The sequence below is a fragment of the Propithecus coquereli genome, unplaced genomic scaffold, assembly GCF_000956105.1.
Source record: "Propithecus coquereli isolate 6110/MARCELLA unplaced genomic scaffold, Pcoq_1.0 Scaffold188, whole genome shotgun sequence".
NCBI lineage: Eukaryota > Metazoa > Chordata > Mammalia > Primates > Indriidae > Propithecus > Propithecus coquereli.
In genome coordinates this window covers 2,527,319-2,550,846 of record NW_012143634.1, presented here as the reverse complement: position 1 = coordinate 2,550,846, position 23,528 = coordinate 2,527,319, and the positions used below count along the sequence as shown (strand labels likewise).

The window sequence follows — 23,528 nt, the reverse complement described above, 5'->3', positions numbered from 1 at the left end:
GGTATGCATGGCATAAATGAAAAGTGAATTGGCTGAAATAAGAATTTAAAGTAAAAAACAAAACAAACCCAAAGTCTACAATGAAATGACATAGTTAAAATCTGCATTAAAAACAGTAAAAATAGAATTAGAACTTTAGAAAATTAAATCAGTAATATAAAGGATAAATCTAATTAGCTCTCTCAGAATTCAGAGGAAAAGGACAAAGAGATGGTAACAATGATAAAGGACATAGAAAGGTGCTCCAATAAGATAATTATAAGTGTTTTTCAGGAAGAAACCAAACACTTAAAGCAAAGGCAATAATTCAAGTCAGAGTAGGAAAAAAACTGCTCTAACATAAGGATTAACAAAATCCCCAAATTAGAAATCCACAGATTGAAAGGATTTATGACACTACACACACACAGACACACACAGAGAATCATATTGTCCTCACAAAATTGTTTAATTTCAGGGGTAAGTGAAATGATTTCCTACGAGTATTCTGAAAATGAAGACTTCTTTAAAAAGGTATTAAATGAGGCTGCCAAATATAAATTTCTCAAATTGATGTTTAGGAAATACCATTATTCCAATTAAATTAACCAAGAGTGTTTTCCATGGATGACATGATTCTGAAATCCATTTAAATATATAAGGATATATTAATGGAAGGAATATGTAAGACTATTATAAATAATTTGTGAAAAAAAGTTTATTGGGAAGGGACTAATTCTTCTATCTGGTAAAATCTACTGTAAAGCAACAATAAATAAGTCAATGTGGCATTGATGGCAATGTGGCAAAAATAAGGTCAGTATAACAGAAGAGACAACTCAAAAACAGATCCCAGTATTTATGTCGGATGAGGTAACACTAACCAGTGGAAAATGGAAGGATTTTTCAACAGGCAGTCCTGTTAAGATTGGTTAACTATTTGTGGTAAAAGACGGGAATCCACTAAGATCCTCAGCCTATAGCACATAACAAAATACATACCAGTAGATTAGGATTAAATAATTAAATTTAAAAATATCAAACCATCAAAAGACTAAAAGAAAATGTAGATTTTTGTCCTTCAGATCTCTGAAATACAAGAACACTCTAAGTTTAAAACCAATGGAAGAAATCACTAAAGAATCGATATAAGCACATAAATTTAAAACTTCTGCATATCTAAAATGTCATAAACAGTACTAAAATATAGACTGGAATAAACAATCTTCAGTGAAAATAATAGACAAGGGGTTAATATCTTATTATATAAAGCACTTACAGAAAGGCATCAACCGATAATTCACAAGAGATTGAAATGGCTAATAAATATATGAAAAAAGTATTTTTCAGTAATGAAAGAAACACTGATTTAAGTAGCAATGCCATACTAATTTTTCACCTTTCAAGTTAAGAAATGTTAAAAAGTTAACTTGCTTAATGTTGGAGTGAGTGCAGTAAAAAGACAGCCATTCATAGGCATTGGTGATCAAGTATAAATTTATATGATCTTTTGGACATGTAATTTGGGAACTTCAGTCAAAGAACTTAAAAATACTCCTACTTTTTTACCTCATAATCCTATTTTTAGGATTCTGTCTCAAGGAAATGCTAAGAAATATATACAATATTTTATGCATAAAATGTTCATTCCTATGTTATATATTAAAAATTGGAAAGTACTAAGTGCTTAATGTTAGAGAATAATGGTTAAGTAGACTACAGTACATGACATGAATATATAATTTAGTTTTTAAAAATTAAAATACAAATATGTATTGAGTAATGATTACATGTCAGGTAGTATACTAAATATTTTAGATTCATTTGCAAATTTAACCTTCACTTCAGCTATGCTGGATAACTTCCCTTTGCCCCTCTGGGTGCACCCACTGCACTTCTCTACTCTGTTCTTGCCCCTGAAGGCTGACCTGTGTCAACTAAAGAAAAAAAATCAAACTTTTAAAGAATTAAATTTAGACCAAATTAAACTATAGACTGAGATATAAAGTCTGGAGCAGCCCTTATTAAGAGGTTCTGTTGGACTGCTCCTGCACAGTATACTGAGCAGGACTGCTCATTGCTTATATACAAGTGGTAGGGGTTCAGTATGTGCAAAATTACATCAAACTTGCTCAGAAGTTACACTGAAGCAGAATTACATCAAGGTTTGGGCGTAAGAGTACATCTGGTTATAGACTACAGAAGCATAATCACTCACCCTTTCAGACATTATTTTATGTATAGAGAAAGGCAAGGACCAGAGTCATCTTTCTTTTAAGGAATATAGTGACTCAGGCAACAGATGTGGAGGGGCTGTGTGCTCTATCATGTTTTGTCTTCAAAGCATCTTGCCAGAGAACTACACGCAGTCACAGAGTCAGGGGCTTTGTGAAATTATGCTGGTAAGCAGAAATGAGCAAACATGGTTTCTTATGTTTGCTACTTTGTCTCACGCTGGAATGGACTGCATCAACAGGCTCCCTTGCCTTCTAGCTTCTGGTTGGGTTAGGTCAATGTAGAGGACCAGCAGGATACTGGAGGTAGTGAGGGTGATTGGATATTTCTTCTTTGAAGAATGCCTAACTCTGGTTTCCATGTATCTACCTACTCCTGTCCTATTACTAACATGGCAGGCATATAGACCTTTTCAAAATCATCAAGCTGATCATTTGATTTTGCAAGCTAGGCACATCACCCCTTGATTAAAGTCTTGCAGCTGCTTCTGTTGCTCTTAGGATAAAGACCAAGGATGTTACCTTGGCTCAGACACCTCAGTAGCCTTGTCTCTTGTGCTTCTCCCTTTGCTGTCAGCTCCACTGGCTGACTTTAAGTTGTCCTAATAAACCATGCTTGTTTCTACCATAGTGCTTTTGCCTACATTTTTCTGTCTTTCTGGAACATTTTTACACTCCCTGTCCCAAAGTTAACATACAGAGGGGTCAGGACAACCTAATACTTTCTTATCATGATGGATCTTTCCAACATAACGATTATCAGAGTTTGTATTTTACACATCAAGCATGCAGTTGTCTGTCTCCTCTACTAGCTCTTCAACCAGACTGTGTGTTCAATGATGATGGTCTCTGTCTGTCTTGTGTTGCCTGAATGTCCCCAGTACCTTGCCCTGTGCCTAGCACATAGTGTGAAATCGAGCATTTGAATGAAAAGAAATGAAAGCAATGAAAATAAGGAGAAAAGTGGACATAATCACATTAGAAAGAGCTGAATTCTTTATATCTATTATTTCCTTTCTTTATGCTTCAAAGTCTACTGAGAGAAAAAAATGATTTTAATTTAGTTAAGTCTCAAGTCCTCTTCTAGGAAGTAAGAGCTATTAAAACAGGATAAAGAAAAGACTAACTCTATATTCCCTTACAGTTTATTCACCAAGATGTTTGATATAGAATGGAGAGGGCAGGAGAAATGTTTATAGGCGGTAATGGATATCCAGTTAACTTCCTAGTGTTCTCATCGCTTACTCTGAATTTATGTAGTAATTTCATCTACTTTTGAGGGTTCTAGTTATAACAAATTCAGCTTTAGGAGGATAAGAAAAAGTCGAAATTTAAAGAAGGGATAAAACTAGCAAACAGCTGGCTGCACAGTAAAATATGTGCACTTAAATACCACTCCTTTCACTGGGATGAGGAAAACACGTCTTACTTTTTTTATTTCTTTCTGCACCTTGGCCATCCCTTGACCTTCGCTTTTTAAATTACACTTAATCTGTGGTAGCCGAGACATTTTTCTTGCCTACTTGCTTCGATTTTGGTTAAGCGCCTCGCTTGAAAAACCCCGCAGACAACCAATAATTGCCAAGTCTTCCCCAAGTGACAGTTAGTTCTCGCCCCGCCCCCTCCCCAGAGCGCGCGCGACTGCGCAGACCTCAACGAGCCCTCCCTGACGTCACAAAGGGCCAGACCAAGTGGGGCAGCGACCCCGCGACCCTCCAACCTTAGCTGGGTCTGCTTCCTTCAAACACTTGCTTTCCTAAGCCCATCCTGGCCCAGCCTCCTTTGAGTTAAAGTCATAGAATGAAAGCATGAGGTACAGGTCACGCCCACACTCACTCCCTCACTCTTGCCAAGCCACCGCGCCCCCCCAACCTGCAGTGGCATCGCCCGGCCACACCCAGTGGGCGGGTTATTAGCGCGCGCGGGCCAGTAGGCGGGGAAGGCGGAGCCTGGCCGCACCGGTCTAACATCTCTCCGTGTCCCACTGGGCTGCCCCCACCCCCACCCCCAGGGCGGGCCTCCGACAACGTGGACAGGGGACAGCCGGGCTGTAGAGGCAAGCGACCATGGGGAAGGGTAGCGGAGAGCAGAACGCCGCCCCCAGCGCCCAGCGTGCTCCAGAACCATGAGCGCTTACAACTCACCCCCTTCACCCGGCGGCGCCGGGAGGGGGCGTGAGGCGGAGCTCTCTCCCGAAGCCAGGGACACCGCTGTCCAAGTCCCGAACCTGGCTTCCAGTTCTGGTGAGGCCTCGTCCTACCCAGACGAATGGAGCATCCACTTTAACAGGCAGACCTTCCACCCATTGCCTAGCTCCCTGTCAAACGCGACCACTGTGGACGCGGCCGACAGCTCGAGTTCTGGTGTAACCTCCCACCGCAGCACCAATTTTGACCAGAATACTGACTCCGACTCCAAGACTGACTGGGGCTTCAGCAGCGCCCGTGACCCGAAAGATCAGATCCCCATGTCTGCCGCCTTATACAACACCTCTGATAGGGCTGCCCGAAGTTCCAGCCAGGACACCTGTATCTGCTGGTTATCGGTAGCAGGATCTGTCCCACTCTTGAGGACCTCCCAAGGGACAGTACAAACTTTAGCCAAGCCCTCAGAGCCCAGGCCCTCTCAGGGTTCAGTAGGAGAATCTGCCCTGCCCTCGGAGCCCACTCCGATCTCAATGCTGAGCAACCCTTCGTTATCGGTACCGGCACCTAATGTACCCAAGTAACCCTTCTCAAGTGTCCATGGAGGGACCTTCTTTCTGTACCCTATAACAGCTCTGGAGATTTAATACAAGAGTCCACCCCGCCCTCAGTGTCCAGCACCCCCCGGGATTCAGTACAAGGACCTCCTCCTGCGCCCAATAGTCCTCCCCAAGTGCTCATACAGGTACCTCCTAAACCCAATAACTCTCCCCGAGTGTCAGCACAAGGGTCCGCCCGGCTCCCAGTGCCCGGCTCCCCCCGGGAATCTGCAGAAAGATCGGCTCCGCCCTCGGGCGCTCCCGGAGTGTCAGCAAAAGGATTCGCCCCGCCCTCAGCGCCCGGCTCCCCCCGGGTATCTGCAGAAAGATCGGCTCCGCCCCCGGGCTCCCCCAGAGAGTTGGTGGAAGGGTACATCCCGCCCTTTGGCGTCCCCATTCCTGTACCCACGCTTCAGGAGAATCTCTTCCAAAGAATGGCGAGTCAGGAGAAGAAGAGTGTAGCAGCAGACCACATGTTCGACGTAGTCGTGGTAGGAGGCGGCATCTCCGGTGAGTATGGACAGTAGCTGTGGCCTGAGGGGCCCTAGCCGGCCCGGGGTCGGGGGCTGGCAATAGCGTTGTGCCGTTTGGAGGGTCTCTCATCTATGCGAGAGTGTAGCCGTGGCCGGCTTCAGATCCCGAGAGGTGGGAGTGGGGGTTGGGCCAGTTTTGCTGGTGGTGTGAACTGGAAGAGGTAGGCACAATAATTTTACTACTACTACAATTAAATACTAATATTTAATTAGATCTTGCTGTGCAGTTATATTTAGCACTCTACGTGGATTTTCTCAGTTCAGCAGTTCTGTGAGGTGGGTACTAAATTCACCCCCGTTTTACAAAGCCAAGAAACTGAGGTTTGGGGAGTTTCAATAACTCTCCTGAGGTCAAATCGCCTGGCTTGGAAGTGGCTGAAAGATTTTCTCCCATTTAAGACCCGCACTCCTAATTCCGGAGGTGGCTGCTTTGCTTCACTGATTTCATATCCTTTGCCCTAAACAGTACATCAGCGTATGCATTTCTGGTATTGAGGTATGCATTGAGGTAGTATTATTATTATTCCAGCCCTGCTCTTCTCTAAGCATCTTTCCTTAGAAAATTTGGTAGGTGAAGACGAAGTAGGCAGAATCCTTTAGGAAAAGGTTTAAAAAAAAGGAAAGAGGGGTGAGCTCTTAAGTTTTAAATGACTCCGGCTGTTTTTTAGAACTTGCAAGAAGTTGTAGGGCATTTATTGCCCAAAGGGAGTCCCTTTTTGAAGCAGAGGCTTAGTGCCCTATTTCATCCTCCTTCCTTCTTTCCCTGAGAGCTCCCCCTTCCTGAATCTTGTCTTCCGATGAGCCAGCTGTCAGGCCTGGGTTCCCCTGGTCCTGGCTTAGGGTTGTGGCTGATCAAGTGAGGGGTGCATGAGGCTTTTCGGTATCTTGCTAGAAGCCTCGTCATGATTCATATATTAAATTGTCACTTATGTTGTCATAATTGGTAAAATGTTTGAAATTTGGGAATTGTGTTGCATTTCAGTCCTAGCTAGAATCCCACACTGACCTGTCTACCCCGCCGCCATACCTGCAGGATCTGATTTAGACAGAAGAAGAAAGAAGATGGGAGGGAGTATGTAGGGTGGCCCCACAGCCATTTTTATGTTTAATCCTTTTGAGGAGACTGTGAACGTGCTTACAAATTAATTTTGGGTGGAGATAGCTTTTGACTTGACCTGTTCGGTATAACCAGTCACCAGAGAAGAGATTGGTGCAATGAACTGTTGCTTTGACAATTCAGCCAGTGCCAGCAAAAGCACACATTGTTGGAGCATCAGAGGAAAGCAGATCCTGGTGGAGAGTAGGAAAAGAGTATTTCCCTTGTTTCCCTTCATTTTTTCATTCATTCATTCATTCAACAAACACTTGTTGAGTGTCTGCAATGAAGTGCACTGGTGTTTCCAAAAATGTAGTCCTTCTCGGTCAGCCTCCTAGAAGCAGTATAATTGTTGATCACTGGGAAATAAATATAATGATAATGTGTTGTGAAAATTGATTGGGAGTTCTTTGTCCTCTCCCATCTCCATATCATCCATATTCCACAATTCAGGGTTCCTTCTGCAATTTTATTCTTGTCTTTTCCTTATGTTGTTTCCAGTACTCCTTAAGGAATACTGTCTTTTATTACCTATGCTTTCTTTCCACACTTTCCTGTCAATACTTGGTCATTAGCAGGGGTAGATATAGCACATAGCTGATGAACCTTATGCTTTATAGCCTTACAACTGCAGGTCTTTTCTGGTTCTCATTGTAAATAACCAGTTTCACACTGAATCTTGTGTGCACAATTTTGCTTTCTTATTGTATATAAACTTCAGGCCCCACAAAAGCTGGATCTGTCCATGGTCCATGATCACCATTAATTATTAATTAATTTCCATTTGGGAGAGGTAGAGGGCATTTCTTGCATAGTAGTTCACATACCTATTCCAGAGACAAGCTTCTAGTCCATCAGCAACTGGAAAAAGCACTTGGCTTCCTGTAATGTTATCTACATTAGTTATGTCTGAGTGATTTAACTCACAGACCAGAAACATTGCTTTCTGTCTGTAGTACCTTCCCAGATGGTTCTCAACTAAATTAAAGTTGATGCAAGTCTGGCTCAAGTTAGATCCTGGACATAGACTGGGTGTTTCATGAGCAGGTGAGAGGCATCACTTCTCAAGCATTCTTGTGAACTCAGAAACATATCATCTTCGTGTGTGCTTGGCAGTATCCCATGAGTTACTTAATAGTTCCTAGGTCAGTTTTCAATGCCTTTGGATATTCCTTATAACTTTTGTTGGGATTTGCACTCTTCAATATGTTACCCACCCTTTTATAACATAGGGCCAGTACTTAGCATCTGTGGTGCTATTCCTTTTATATAGCTCCCAGAAGAGTAAATATTCTCAATGACATTACTCAAAACCTATCTATATTAGCAGCATTATCTTTTATTTTTTATAATTCTCTTTGCACAAAGAATAGCAGCATCCTGCTGTATCTCCTTTTTGTAATTAAAAAACATAAAATAGAAGTATGTTTTACAGCCACAAAATTCTTCTGTCCACCCGCTAATCAAATAATTTCATATGGTATACTGTGTTAGTGGTTGAGAGGAGAAACAACCTTGCTATTTGTTAGTTTAGTGGTATCTTTAACATGCTCTGACCCTTATCCATCATTCCTTATGTATCACACATTCCACTTTGAAACTCCTTTCGTGTTTTCTGTGACACTATTGGATTTTTATCCCACACCGATTGCTCCTTTTCCATTCCTTTCATTGTGCTCATATTCTCTCAAACTTCTAGTTTTGAAGTGAGCTGGAGGTTCTGCTGCTCATCACTTTTGGGCTGTTATGCACACTCTCCACTTTCTTATTCTAGGACTTCAGCTTTCTCTTATCTATAGAAAGCTCTCAAGTCTCTAATTTGAATTCTTTTCTTTTTTCCGAACACCTATTCCATAGCTTATCTGCTCTTGGACATTTCACACTTTAATACTTCAGATTCAACATGTCCAAACACTACCATGCCTGCCAATCCAGCCTCTCTTCCTCAGCCCCGTGACTCTGTTCTTGGCACCACCATCATTTTTAACACATTCTTTTCTTTCATTTTCTACACCCTTTTAGCAGATCCTTGTAAATCTTCTTTTGGGCTATCCCTCTTCTTCATTCCCTGTGATGCTCTCCGCCCCCATCCCCGAGACAGACTTTTGACCCCTGAAGCCTACCTGGTTATTGACCCCCTTTCCGGTGGCCACCCTTTATAGTAATGGCTCTCCTTTCATGTCCATCCCATATGCAGTGTTCTCCCAGACTTGATTTTTCTTAAATGCTCTTTCAGCACCTCACTCCTCTGCTCAGGGCCTTGAATGGTCTCCTATTACCAGCCTCTCAAGCCCTGCTTCCACACGCTCAATTATCTGGCCCTACTTTGTTGGATAAGTAGCACTTCTCACTATTCCCCAACATGGGCTTGAGCTTTAGTCGCACTGCCTCTTGTCCTCAGGGCTACACTACATTTATTTTGTCCCTTCATGCCTTCCCTGTTTTTGTCTTTCTTAACATGGAGGTGCTTTTCTCTGACCATTTATATCCTATCCATCCTTCCATACCCGGTTGAAGATCCTTCCTTGATCACTCTGGCTCCCATTGATTTTTCTCTCCTCTTGTAGAGCTTGCAATCTATACTTAACAATTTATACTTATTTTCTGTCTCTTATTTCTTGATTTGATTTTAAGTATAGTGTGGTTCCGTCACTGACTTTAGATATTAGTTCCTGTTCATGAGCTGTCACAGATGTAACATATGACAGAAAACTAGTGGTGGAAGATTTTAAAATCTACCCTTAACTGAGAATTTCTGAAATGGCTCTCTTTAGGGAGAGAAAAAAAGGAAAAGAGAAAAAAAGCCCACCTCCAGTGGACAATGCATGCTTCCTTCATGGGTCTGTTTGAAATTTCAGAATCTTTGGGGTCAAAGAGGTTTTAAAAGGCAATCTAGTCCATTCACCTAAGATTCCAATCCTTTGGACAGCATTTTCTTAGTGATTATCTGGCTGTAACTTTGAACACATTTAGTGAAGGGAAATGCTCTATCCCTCAAAGCAACGCATTGTAAGTAGAGGTAACTCTGGCTCCTGGGCTTAGTTCCAGTATTTTAGGAGCCTCTACCACATGCTAGGTAGCACATGGGTAAAGAAAGAGGTATATAAAGATGTGTAAGTAGTGTCCCTGCACATAAGATGCTCATGCCATCTTGGTAGAAGTAATCAAGTGGGTAAATAATTGACATGAATACAATGAGATAAATATTAATGTTATAAATATGAACAAAGTTCTGGAACCTTGAGAGATAAGTAGGATTTTAATAGGTAGAGATAAGAAGATGGAAAAAAATATACCAAACAGGAGAGATTGGAAGAGTACAGATACCGAGTCATGAGGGTATAAGCCAGACATGAGCAGTGCTTAATTTAAGCCCGTGGTGAGAGTTCCAGGGAAGGAAAATAGTTGCTTCTTATGCCTCTAGGGATGTGATTGTGGTAGCTATTGAGATGACCCCCAGTGTGCCTTGTCTGCCCATGATTTTTGTGCCTCTGTGAACTGTGGATGGTTAGCGAGTGTACAGTAAAAACACCTTAGTCATAATGCTGGATAGTCCTGGGCGAATAGAGGATTTCTCCATGGTTTTTTTTTGCAATTAAATTCCAAGTGTCATGTAGAAAGAGCTCTTAGTGTCCAAACAATGTTTAAGCAATACAACTTCTCTCTGTTTTTGTCCATGAGCCAAGCTCTACTAAAAAAAAATGAAAGCACTAGCCACCCAGAACTCGGTGCTGTGTAAAACCAGCAGGGATTGAATTGTTCTCATCTGAGACAGAAAAGCTTTTTCACAAGAATGACTGATGTTTGGAGTTCCAATGATTGAGTCCACAACATACCACAATTTCCCTTTTTGCTGAAACACATCACCCATACAAATCATTTCTGCCAGGACTATTTTATGCATTTTAACTCAGAACTTGGCAGCACATATGGTGTGGTTTTGCAGTGACTAAGAAAAGCTTCCATTTTTAAAATGCTGCTTATTTTTGGTGCCTTTGTTATTTAGAGACTCTGAGGTTCAGTGTTGGCTGAGCATTAATTTGATGCCTTTTAGGATACTTCTCTGCCCTTATTTTATTTCTTTCTCTCAAAATTAAACTAGGATACTTTTACTTTATAGACTTTTTCATGCTGGACAAAGAATACAAGAATTACATTTGTTTGGGTTCTTATTTTTTTTTCAGATCTTCATGGTTGAATGAACTTTTTGGGTTTATTTGACATTTAATGGGCAATTTTAGCATTTAGTCAATACTAATTGATTTGAATTTATACATAATCCTCGGCTAATATGAAAATTTATTTAAGAATAGATCTAATTATAGTATAATTCCATACATCACAGAGACCAATAAAGGAGAAAAAGAAACGTGGAAGACCATTATGGGCAAATATTGAGTCACATAATCATGCAGTTGTGGCATAGAAATATTTCAACATATGAAAAGTCTTGCAGTATTTGGATTCAGGTGTACCCAGAGAGAATGAAGTTGTATTGTAGTTTTATATCACATACAGAGACTTGCAAGAGTGCCAACTCTGTGATTTAGAAAGTATAGACACCCAATAAGTACTTGTTTAAAGAATATGTTTATATATATAAGATGGATAGATTTCATAATGATAGGGTTTTTTTTTTCATTTTAAGTTTGAATGATTAGAACTTTACACATTGATTCAAAACATTTTCTAAATGTTGTGAGCATTTGAAACAAGTCGATTGTTGGGCTGTTTCTCCCCCTTTATTGTGACAAATATTTTATATTTTTAGCAATAATTTATATTTTCCTTCAGACAATATATTCCCTGTTATGTTGTCATTTAGCATTGTGTAAAGTGTTTGAACTGTGGTTTTTGTCATCTAAGGCATTGGCTTAAGTTATATGTGGTATATCTTCTGGTATCTTTTTTAGTACTTAGTTTCATGAAGGTCTGTCTCTTTAGCTTTCTTTTTAAGACACCTCCTCAATAATTTCTTTCTTCCATGATTTATTCTGGAAATGGTTTGCTGCATCATCTCATATTGACATCTTTCACTCAAATCAGTGCCTGGGTCTCTCCACAGGTGCTCATTCACCCCTTCCCCATGGCTTCTCTGAATCTTTGTGTAAAAGCCCTTTTCTAGTTGTTGCTAGGCCAAAATAAACGGAGCTGCACTTATTAATAACATTTAATTGATCGATTAGGTAAGAGTGTCAATAAAAACATAAAAAGCCAGATGATAAGCTTTGAGAGGTGAGTTAATTACATATTAACCACGTCCAAAGGTCACAGAATAGTGGCCTATGACAGTTCAAAGGGACAGAAATGGAGGCTCAGAGGGGTCAAGTGAATTACCAAATGCCACAAAATTCTTAGTGACATAACTTGACCTTGGACCCCTAAAATACTGTCTTCCAAGACAGTGCTCTTTCTGTACCTCACCTCACTGGACTTGCTCTGTCAGTCCATCTATAGATCTACAATAAACATTATTGTTTTATGTTGAAGCTTGATGCTCTGAAACCTAGTGACTGTTGCTTGACAGTAATTTATACATTAGAACATATTACACGGAATGTTAATTGCTTTGAAAACATTTAAATTTAAAAATATGGGGCATCCTATTAGGTAAAATGACTTTCATGTGATAATTTGATTTCCTTTTTGGAAAAGTTCATTCTTAGTACATAGGGATTATCTAGTCTCTACGATAATGTGTAGAGATTTTTGAATAGTTTAGATCAGTAGTTCTTAACCTTTTGGATCAAATGTCCTTTTGAAAATCTGATGAAAGCTATTGAACCTTTTCACCAAAAAAAAAAAAAAAAGAAGAAAAAAAGAGAATAGATGTTTTTTTTCCCCCTGCACTAGGCAAACATCTGATGTTCTAGAAACCTCTTCAGTGTCACTGTCCCCATAGTATAATTATTTTGGGCTGATACTGAGATTTCATAGAAGTGGTGAAAAGTAAAAATTCAAAGTATTCGTTATATCATTAGACAGTTACTAGTAATGAATTTGTAAATAGACCATGATGAAAACAGTCAACACATTCAGGCTGAAAACAAAGGCACCTACGTTTCCTGTATTAAGCCTACAATAAATAGAGAAGTGAACCTGACATATCTTGAAAAGAAAGGATTTGAGAGAAAACATTGGTGAAGGAAATGAAAGGCTGTGGTGGTTGATAGGATTTCTTTTAGTAGTCTTCCAAGATCGATATTTAAAGATTTTTACATATTGAAGTGAAGCTATTGATATTAAATATGCATTTCTTATTTAATATGCATTTGTGATAGTTTGTAAAGATCATTGGCCATTGAAAGCATTTGACAAAATTCGGACCCAAATGAAAGAGGGAACTTTTGGTCTGAGGGCTTTTCTTAGTTTATCTGTCAGCCCAGTTGTCTATCCAGTAACTTGTGTGAGGCATAGGATCCCTCTGTGTCACAGGGGTTACAGCTATGAGCCTGAAGAAATGTGGGTATTGGGGTTGGTTCAGAGGTCCAGTGGCAGCGCAGAGAAAGAAATGTTTATTTCTACCTGGAGGAAAAGACAAGGGAAGGATTTCATGGAGAAAGTAATGTTTGATGGAAGTGCCGTAGATTTTGGATAAATTCTAAAATGCAATGAAGATGGCCTTTAAGGTAACCATTTCTAGATTAAATGAGTTAGCTGGGAGCTGTGGCTTATGTTAAAGACCTTTTTCTTGCATGCCTGTATGCATTCGTTCATTAATTCAGTAAATATTTGTTGATTGTGTGTTCACTATGTGCCTTGAGTAAAATTTGTGGGTTTTGCTCTTTGCTCCTGCTTCGGGAACATTGCCTAGAAAACTTCAGTATGAGTTGATGTTTGACTATACTTTTTATTGTCCTCCGAGTGTTCAGTCCAAGAGTCCAAAAGTGCATTTATGTAAGAATTTTTTTGGCCAGAGACCATGTCACTGAATAATAGATAATTCACCTTAAAATGTTTTACTATTTTGCAACATACTCTAGACATATTCCTAGGTGATGATGAATGTCAAAGTTGAAGAAAAATGTCACTTTTAGGAATAAAGAGAAAGAACTATGAGAGGCAGCAGAGCGTATTATGCCATAGCTATGCCAAAGCCTCGCTCCAACTCTCAGCTTGTGCTCTAGGCATTGTTCACCTCGGACCCATATGGGAGCTTATTACTCTAACTATGTGAAATATAAGAGATGAAACCAGCTGTCCCAAAGTGTATTTTGAGGTATAGTTTTGGCTTTAGTGTTTTAAGGCAAAGGTGGAGAAATGCTGAGATAAACAAGTCTCTTTGCTGTGGGACTTCTCTGGGCCTTTAATATGCCAGTGTCTATTAGACATTTTCTGGAAGGAGAAACAATATAAGATGTCCCAGCTTCCAAGAACATTGACATTTTTCCCCGGAGCATCTTGCTTGAGGACTAGTGTTCCATAAAACATTTTGGGAAGTACTACTTTAGACTACAGCCCATCCCAATGTGCCAAATCTGAGGACAGCAGTGTGGAGTGCTCCTGGTGTATTTTAAGTTTCAATGAAAGAATGAGGTGAATAATGAATTAAGGGGTAATTGCATTCCCTAAGTTGGGTGAAATCCTTTTATCTAAAATGAAGATGAATGCTGAACAATAATCTAATAAATTAGGACTGTCTAGACAACCAGTCTGTCGAATTCAGGGCAAATTGAAGTTAATTCTTAGCTTTCATCTATTTATCATTTGAGACAGCCCTATCTTTTTAGCTTATCAAAGGGATTAGAAGATTTGGGCTTTCCAAAAGCAGAAAATTATGTCTCTGAAAGGAAGCACAAAATACAGATGGGTGTAGGTATAGATTAAATTGATAGAAATGGTTTTACGTATCACAGACAAGTTTGTGTGTGCACGTTGACATTCTCTATTTTCTTCTGCCAAGAAGCACAATACTGATTCAAAATGAGAAAATGTGCTAGTAGTATTTAGAATCTGCTGACTTACTTAGGCATAAAGGTTAAAATGACCTAGCATCCAATCCTTGTCAATCTTTCTTAGTTGCTTGAGATAAATACAATCCAAGTATCATTAGAAACTTCCCTGTTGCCCTCATCTGCATGAGCATGATTTTGTTTTCTTGATATGTGATTCTTCTATTCCTTGCAACAAGCATTTGGGCACTTGCAACATGGCAGGCTCTAGTCTAGGGATGCAAAGATGTGTAACACATTTTTGTTCTTGAGAAGTTTGTAATACACATTTAGCTCATTTAGGCCTCTCAAACTTAATGCATCTAAAACAAGACACTGGATATTTACCCATGATTCATTCTTCCCCTGGCCATTTCCACCTTAGTATATGGCATCACATTTACCCAGTTGCTCAGGAATCTTTGCATTTTTCTTCCAGTTTGACATTCATCATCATCTAGAAATGGGTATAGAGTATGCTGCATAATACATTTTAAAGTTAATTCTCTATTATTCAATGAAGTGGTCTCTGGCCAACAGAATTCTTACATAACTGCATATTTGGACTCTTACATAACTCCACTTGGACAGTGGGCTGAACACTCTGAGGGCAATAAAAAGTATAATGAAACATCAATTCATACTGAAGTTTTCTAGGCAACGTTCCTGAAGCAGGAGCAGTGGACAAAACCCACAAATTTTGCTCAAGGCACGTAGTGAATGCACAATCGACAAATATTTACTGAATTAATGAACAAATCTTGGAGCCATTCTTGACTCCTCTCTTTTTGTCATACACCACATCCATTCTGACAGCAAATCCTGTCGGCTGTAGCCTCAAAACATGTTCCGAATCTAACTACTTCCCACAACTGCAACCACAGCCACCCCTGTCCAAGTCATTGTGGTCTTTTGCCCTTGTGCAAGCCACCATGATGTCTTGCCCAAAGATCTGCCTCTAATACTAGTCTCCTGCTTCCTTCCTCTTTTGCCCCCTTACAGTCTGCTTTCCTCACAGAAACTAGGATGATCTTTTAAAAAGTTAAAATAAGATGAATCACTCCCCTACTTATACACCTCCAGTGGCTCCCCATCACACTTAGACCAAAACCCAGCATCTTTTCCATTGTCTACAAGGCTTTATGTCATTTAGTCTCTTCTTCTCTGGTCTCATCATCTTCTCACCCATTCCCTTTGGCTGTGCCAGCCTCATTATTCTTCTTCGAGCACATCAGCCTTATTCCTGTCTTCCCCAGAAACTTGTGTGGCTTACTTCCTTACTTCATTAAGGTCTCTGCATTAATGTCACCTCTGAGACGTGTTGACTGATGATCCTATCTAAAAGAGCACTCCCCACCTCCATAACTCTCTCTCTCCTTAAGCTCCTTTATCTTCATAGCACTTAATATTTCTTTAATAGTTGATAACACAATATTTATTCCTTTATGTGTTTGTCTGTCTCTCCCTTAAGAATGTAGGCTTCTTGAGGACTTTGTTATAGTCACCTCTATGTCACAGCACCTAGGACAGAGCCTGGACCTACAAGGAGTGCAGTATTATTTGTTGGACAAATGGATGAAGGAATGAATGTAGTTAGGTTTATGATACTTGTGAAGGTGTAAATATACATACTTGAAAAAGATTCAGTTGCTGTTCATGCCCTAGATGCTTCTCATGAAGATGACCCACATTTCATATATCTGTAGGCTATATTTAAAACCTTTTAAGGGGAAAAATAATTTTGTATGGAAAAAAATTGCTAATGTTGTGTGTAGTAGTTTTCTCTTTTCAGATAAAGTGATGTTCTATGTGAAACACATGCATGCAATAGATTCAAACAAGCACATATTGAAAAATGACTCTTCCTTCCATTCTTGACCCCCAGCAGTGCACCCTGAAAGATAACTGCTGTGGTTGTTTATTGTGTGTATCTTTTCAGATATTTCCTATGTAAGTATGAAGTATGTACATTGTTATTTTTTTTCTATAGTGGGTCCATTCAATATACAAGGATCTCAACCTTGCTTATTTCACCTTATATATTTCAAAGAACTTTCATTCTTTTTAATAGTTGTATAGTATTTTACAGAATGCCTCCACCGTGTCCTTACATGAAGCTCTTTGAGCACATGTGTGAGTTTATATGTAGGAGCGCTTACTAGGGATGGAATTGCTGGATGAAGGGGATGTACATTTAAAGTTTTGATGGCTAATACCTACAATGTTGGATCACTTTACTTTGCCACCAACAGTGTAAGAGAAGTTCTGTTTTTCCATATCTACTTCAACATTTCTATGCAATAAGTCAAAATGGTACCTTATTTTAATTTATATTTCTCCAATTGTGAGTGAGATTGAGCACCATTTCATTGAAAGACATTTACATGTCTTCTGTGAAACTTTACATTCACATTTTTGACCCATTTTAAAAGTGTGTTTAGTCTTTTTATTATTGAGTTGTGAGAACTTTTTATATTTTCAGGAAATGAATACTTTGTTGAGTGTTGCAAACATTTTCTTTTTCTTTTATGACTTCTGGGTTCTGTGTCTTTCAAAGAAAGTATTCTTTACTCCAAGAATATTATTTTAGAAAAATCTACCCTCCTTTATTCTAGTTTTATTCGTTTTTATTTTTTACATTTAAATCTTTCATCTGTGTTTATTCTTAGTAAAGAGTTAGAGAGAGATTCTTTACTTTTTTTCTTTCCCCAAATCCAATGTCCCAACACCGTTTATTAACTAAACCAGGATTTATCTAATTTGTATAATTCGAGCTACTTCTGGACCATTATCTTTCACATTTCTCTCTCTAATCTTGTACCAGCACCACTCTTTTTACTGTAGCTTTGTCATATATTTTAATAAAAGCTTGGACTAGTTACGCTATTTTTTTCAGGAATTTCCTGGCAAGCTATTTTTCCATGTGAACTTTAGAACCAGCCTCTTTAAAATAAAGAAAAATAGTATTCATATTTTAATTGAGATTTGATTACATTTGTAGATTTATTTGGAGGAATTAAGGTCTTTATAATACTGTTTCCTCCTATCCAAAAATAAGGACTATCTTTCTATAATTTTACAACTAGACACCTTACTCCTTGAATTCTTTTCTTGTTTCTCTCTTTTGTTCATTTGTTTGTTTGTTCCTTCTTATCGGTTTTCTAGGCTAAGTGTCTACTATCTACACACCATGATAATTTTATCTCTTCTCTAATTTTGATGTGTCACATCACTCTTATCGAATGACATTGGCTAGCCAGCCACTCCAAAAGTTGTGGAAGCTTTCTTAAGTCACTCTAGCCAAACTGGCTTAAGTACCCTCATAGCACCTTTTGTATACCTTTATTATAGTCTGAAACACAATGAACTTGATAATATGTTTATCTTATTGAACAACTCTGAAAAATCCTGTGCACATCCCCAGGGAAGTACTTTTCCACATAATACCCTTTCGAAATTCTGAGTTAGAGAAATCAGGACCATGGAAGTATTGCTTAAGGAAGAACTTGAAGTTACAAATAAGTGATCAGCAATACCAAGTATAACATAAAGAAGTTTAAGGATTGAAACAAAACCATGAGCTTTAGAAAAAAGGAGGTCATCGATGACTTTAAGGATAATGGTGATGATGCCAGCTCACACTAATGGGGCATTTACTACACACCAGTCACTTGGCTGAGTAATTACATGCATTACCTTGTTTAATCTTCACATTGGCCCCCCAAGACAGGATGGTTATTATCTCTGTTTACAGACGTGAAAACAGTCTGAAGAAACTTGCCTAAGATTATCACACAGTAAATGGCAAAGTGTGATTCCAAATCACACTAGCTCTACAGTGGGGACTCTTCCACCTATTACTAGGACAATCGGATGGGGTTCTGCCCCAGGAATGTTTCATTTGACCAAATCATGAAATTTTTTTAAACTGTGAATGCCTTCAGTAGGAATGCCTGTCATTGAGTTTGTGAGGGTTTTTGAACTATAATCTCTGAAGTAGACTATTCATTAACAAATCATTAATTAATTATTAATTTATTAATTAATCATTGATAAATTATTTCAATAAATATTTCCTGAGTGTCCACTGTATGCCAAGTACTATGCTAGGCTCTGGAGATGTAGCAGTAAGCAAAAACAAGCAAAGACTCTACTTTCATGGGGGCTTAATTAAACAATATACAAAAAAATTGTGTGTGTGTGTGTGTGTGTGTGTATACAATGCTAGGTGGTCATATGTGCTAAGAATAAAAATCATTGTAACAGGGAGAGTGTGACAGATAACTATATTAGCTGTCTACTTTGACAGTAAGGGTCACTGGACATCTTTCATGAGGAATGTGCTACATTTCAAGGTTTGTTCTAGTGAGGAAATGGAGACACCAAATCATGTGTTGTAGAAAGAAAATCAGAAATTGCGCAGGAACTGGAAAGGGTGGTACAAGTTAGATGGAGGAATTTCTTTCTTTCCTGGGATAGAGTAATGTGAATGTGCTTGAAGTAGGTAAAGCAAATGTCCCTGGGCAAGGTAGAAAAGGCAGGGGCAAGTATGGAAGCTAGGTTCCAGGGTGACAGGATGCTTGAGATTTATGTCCCAGGAAGCAAAGGGATCATTTCCTTGGAGGCTTCATTGCATGTATTAACTCTCAAGGTGCACTATGTGGGTAAAATCATTTCCTATACCAGTTCAATGGGGACAGTAGCCATTTGGGGACGTTGAGAGCACTGCAGAATTGGTGAGAAGAGTTTCCATGGGCAGTGGCTTTAAGAAGCTGGAGGTCGGTTAAGTTGCCATGGCAACACCACTGCTGGCTGCATACATCTCACCCAGGCTCTCCTGATCTAATAACCAGAACTAACATTGCCTTGAACTCTCAAACAAGGTGTGCTATTAGCAGACTTGCTTCTTTTCTTTTTTTAACCTCTCCACTAAATCCGTTAACCTATTTTATTTTGGTTTCTGTAAAACCCAAATGATGAAAGAGAGAGAAATCAGGAGAGGAATTGTATTGTTTTAAACTCATCATCCCTATTTAAAATACTTATTGCAACTTAATTAAAGATTTGCCTGTGCCATGAGCCACTATTTTCCTGTTTTTATGTTGTCGCATTTTGAAAGCAGTTTGATCTCCTTACATACACGATAAGGCCTTAACAAAATCTTTGTGAATGTTGCTTCTGCGGGCTCTCTGCTCTCATAGAAAACCATAGGACACTCAGGAATCATGGGCTCTTTTCTTCCTAATGAGCTGTGTTAGCTATGGTTTGGGAGAGGAAGACCTCTGGTGTAGGGGATGGCAGATTTTGTCAATGCCCACTTAGACTTCTCTCTAAAACGCAGGTGGGAGAATTACAAACTTTTAACACTAGGACACTTGAGAGTCTGGCCCAATGGCCCCTTCTGAGGTGGCTTCTCATCTACAACCCAGTGAATATCACAAACCCTTGCTGATTTAATAGACAGTCACATTGGTAGCCTGAAATCACACTGGTAGTTTGAAATCCATGGTGAGAGTGTATATACACCATGGAAATCCAAATATTGCAAAACAGGTGCTCCCCCCAACTCCATCCATTCCCTCTCCCCAGCTGATTGTTAATCATTTACTGGCATACCTGTATCAAACCCTTTCCTTATCTTGCAGGCAAGGGGAGTGGTGAGAAACAGGCTTCTTATCACTTTAGATTTCACATGGCCATTGAATGATGGAAAACGAAAGAAAGAGAGATCTATAATGCACAATGTTCTTAGTTTTTGCTTAATAATCTATATTACTTTGGAGCTGATGAAATAAAAGTAAACCTTTTTTTGAGATGAAGTTTTTCTCTTTTCATAATAAATATGGAAATAAAAATGTTTGATTATAAAATCTATTTTTATAGTAGCCACATTTTATTTGGTGACTTGCCTTCAGACTTAAGAATCTTGTCTAACAATTGTATCCCATTTACAAAAAAATGCTAAATAAACATTTTGAATGTTTATGGCAAAAGTCCTTAAGCTAATCTGTGGAGTTGACAATTGAGATATAATTTTCTTTTTGTAAGTAATCGTTGAAGTTTGTAGTGAAAAGGGGAAGGTAGCATGCAATGAGTGATACACAAAATAAATATAAACAAGAGTTAAAGAATATAATTTAAGACTTAACATCTTTAGTTTTGTCCATTCAAATCAACAGATAGCCACAGTTGTTATATTAGAAAACCTTTTTTGGACTGCAAGTGTTTACTTGAGCTTTATTTATGACTTACTGAACATTCAAAAATAACTACTTTCCTAACAGCATCTTACCTTTATTTACATATTGTGTATTTTCTAACCTTTAAATGATCATAGAAGTTCCTTATCAGGGTCTTCTTCACAGTAAACATGCAAGCTGAAACATTAATACTTATTTACTTAGCATCTTAGAAGAAATATGCTTTGCGTATAGTGGATTTTTCTAAATAACTTAGATCTTCCCCCTTCAACTTCCAAGATCTTTTCAAAAGAACAGAAACTTTTCAAAAGAAGACAGAATAATGGCCAGTAAACATATAAAAAAATGCTCAACATCTCTAATCATTAGAGAAATGCAAATCAAAACCACAATGAGGTATCACCTAACCCCGGTGAGATTGGCCTCTATCAAAAAAACACAAAACAACAAATGTTGGCGAGGATGTGGAGAGACAGGAACTCTTCTACACTGCTGGTGGGACTGCAAATTAGCGCAACCTCTGTGGAAAAGAATTTGGAGATATCTCAGAGAGCTAAAAATAGAAATACCATTCGATCCAGCAACAGCACTATTAGGCATCTACCCAAAAGAGCACAAAACATTCTACGATAAGGACATCTGCACCCGAATGTTTATGGCAGCACAATTCACTATTGCAAGAATGTGGAAACAACCCAAGTGCCCGTCAATCCATGAGTGGATTATCAAAATTTGGTATTTGTTTACAATGGAATATTACTCAATTATAAGAAATGACAGTGATCTAGCACCACTTACATTTTCCTGGATTAAACTTGAGCCCATTATCCAAAGTGGGGTACCACAAGAGCAAAAGAACGGGTTCCATTTGTACTCACCATCAAATTGGTATTAACTAATCAACACATAAAAGCACATATCAGAACAACATCTATTGGATGCTGGGGATGGGGGAGGGCGGTGGGAGGAGGGGGGAGGAGGGAGGAGGGGATGGGTATTTGTATACACAAGGAGTGCAATGCGCACTACCCGAAGGATGGACATATTTGAAACACGGACTTGGGGGGAGGGGAACCAAGGGCAACACACGTAACCTAAACATCTGTACCCCATAATATGCTGAAATAAAAAAAAAACTATTTTTCTAAAATCCATTCTAAATATTTTAAACATATTCTTTATTTCTTAAGCTAAGAATTTAAAGTCTCCTTGCTGAGATAGGGCAAATCATTTTCCCATAATGTAGAAACAACTACTTTTTTCAACTTTTTAATTTTATTTTACTATGTCCTTAAATACCAAATTGCAAAATTACCTTGTCACTGGTGTGGTCATTGTACTGGCTCAGGTAGTCCTGCTCCCCACATCCCCTTTAGTCTCCTGAAAAATATTTATTTGTTATTGACACTGAATTTCACTCACCAAACTTGGTTGGAGTTATTTGTTAGATGAGATTTTATTAAGGTTCCAAATGAGGGTGTGAGAAGTAAAATCCTTCACTTTTCAGGAGACTTTGTTGTGGTTATCTCAGGAACTTCGTTTTTTCATCTGGAATATGGGGATAATGAAATCTACTCCAAGGGATGGTTGTGAAAGGCAACAAGGAAAAGCATAGGAAATATATCTGTAGGGTGCCACTGTAAGATGCCACCTCAGTGTGCCTCCATGGGTACAACTGCTCCAGGTCCCACTGTTGTTGATGTTCAAAGACACCCCTGCTTCCCCTTAGGCAGTGTGGAGAGGGCAAGTTTCTCCTCCTTAGAATAACAGCTGCCAGGGTAATTCTAGTAGACCCTTGGTTATATTTATCTAAATAGTTTATAGTTAGGTTGATTAAAGGGATCAGGGAAGAAATGAAACTTTTTGCATCTGAGTTTCTCTATTTTTAAATATGGAATATTACTATGAGCCAAAAACATGTTCATCTCTTTTGACCTAGTAATCTCCATTCTAGAACTTAACCCTGAAGAAATAATCAGACATAACAACAAAGATTTATGCATAAATATATTTTTCATTTCACCTTCATTCCTTTTTTACATCAGTCAACACAAGAAGCCTTTGGCTCTGTCCCAGAAAATAGATTGCATCGAGATTGGCAGACATTGGTTTGAATTTATTTAACTGTCAGGGGATGCCTTTCTTTGTTAGCAGATTCCAAAGATTTGTTGCATACCTAAATCTTTGATAGACATCAGCAAGCTAAGGGTAGTGTACTTGAAAGGGTCAAAATTGCACACAGACATTAGCAGATAGCAGTGCTGGATATGGTTTAGACTCCCTGTGTTTTAGATCTTATAGACCCAAACGCATACATGGCTATGTATATCCCATGCTATTTTGTGCATGAATAAAATGTTATATCAGCCTGTATCCTCTGAGAGCAAGCATCAAGACAGAACTAGTTGTCTAAGAGATTTATTGTAGGAAAAGCCCGTGAAAGATTAAGGGGAGAGAGCAGGAGTAGGCAATTAAAAAAAATAAACCAAGGTAGTCCCACCAACAGTGTATAAATGTTCCTTTCTCTCCACATCCACACCAGCAAACTAGTGCAACCTCTATAGAAAATAGTATGGAGATTCCTCAAAGAACTAAAAGTAGACCTACCATCTGATCCAGCAATCCCACTACTGGGTATTTACCCAGAGGAAAAAAAAGTCATTTTATCGAAAAGACATCTGCACTTGAATGTTTATAGCAGCACAATTCACAATCGCAAAGATGTGGAATCAACCCAAGTGCCCATCAATTCATGAACAGATTAGTAAAATGTGGTATATGTGCATAGAGTACTACTGAGCCATAAAAAATG

At 38.9% G+C, this 23,528-nt stretch overlaps 1 protein-coding gene across 1 annotated transcript in view; it reads left to right on the top strand.

Annotated features, from left to right (window-relative positions):
* Positions 1-5,000: 5,000 nt before the first annotated feature.
* MAOA (monoamine oxidase A) overlaps positions 5,001-23,528 on the top strand; it is a 64,745-nt gene continuing 46,217 nt past the window's right edge. Inside the window, exon 1 of the mRNA XM_012642824.1 lies at positions 5,001-5,466. Within this exon, the coding sequence (XP_012498278.1) occupies positions 5,391-5,466 (76 nt within the window). The 5' untranslated portion in view covers positions 5,001-5,390. The remainder of the gene's footprint in view (positions 5,467-23,528) is intronic.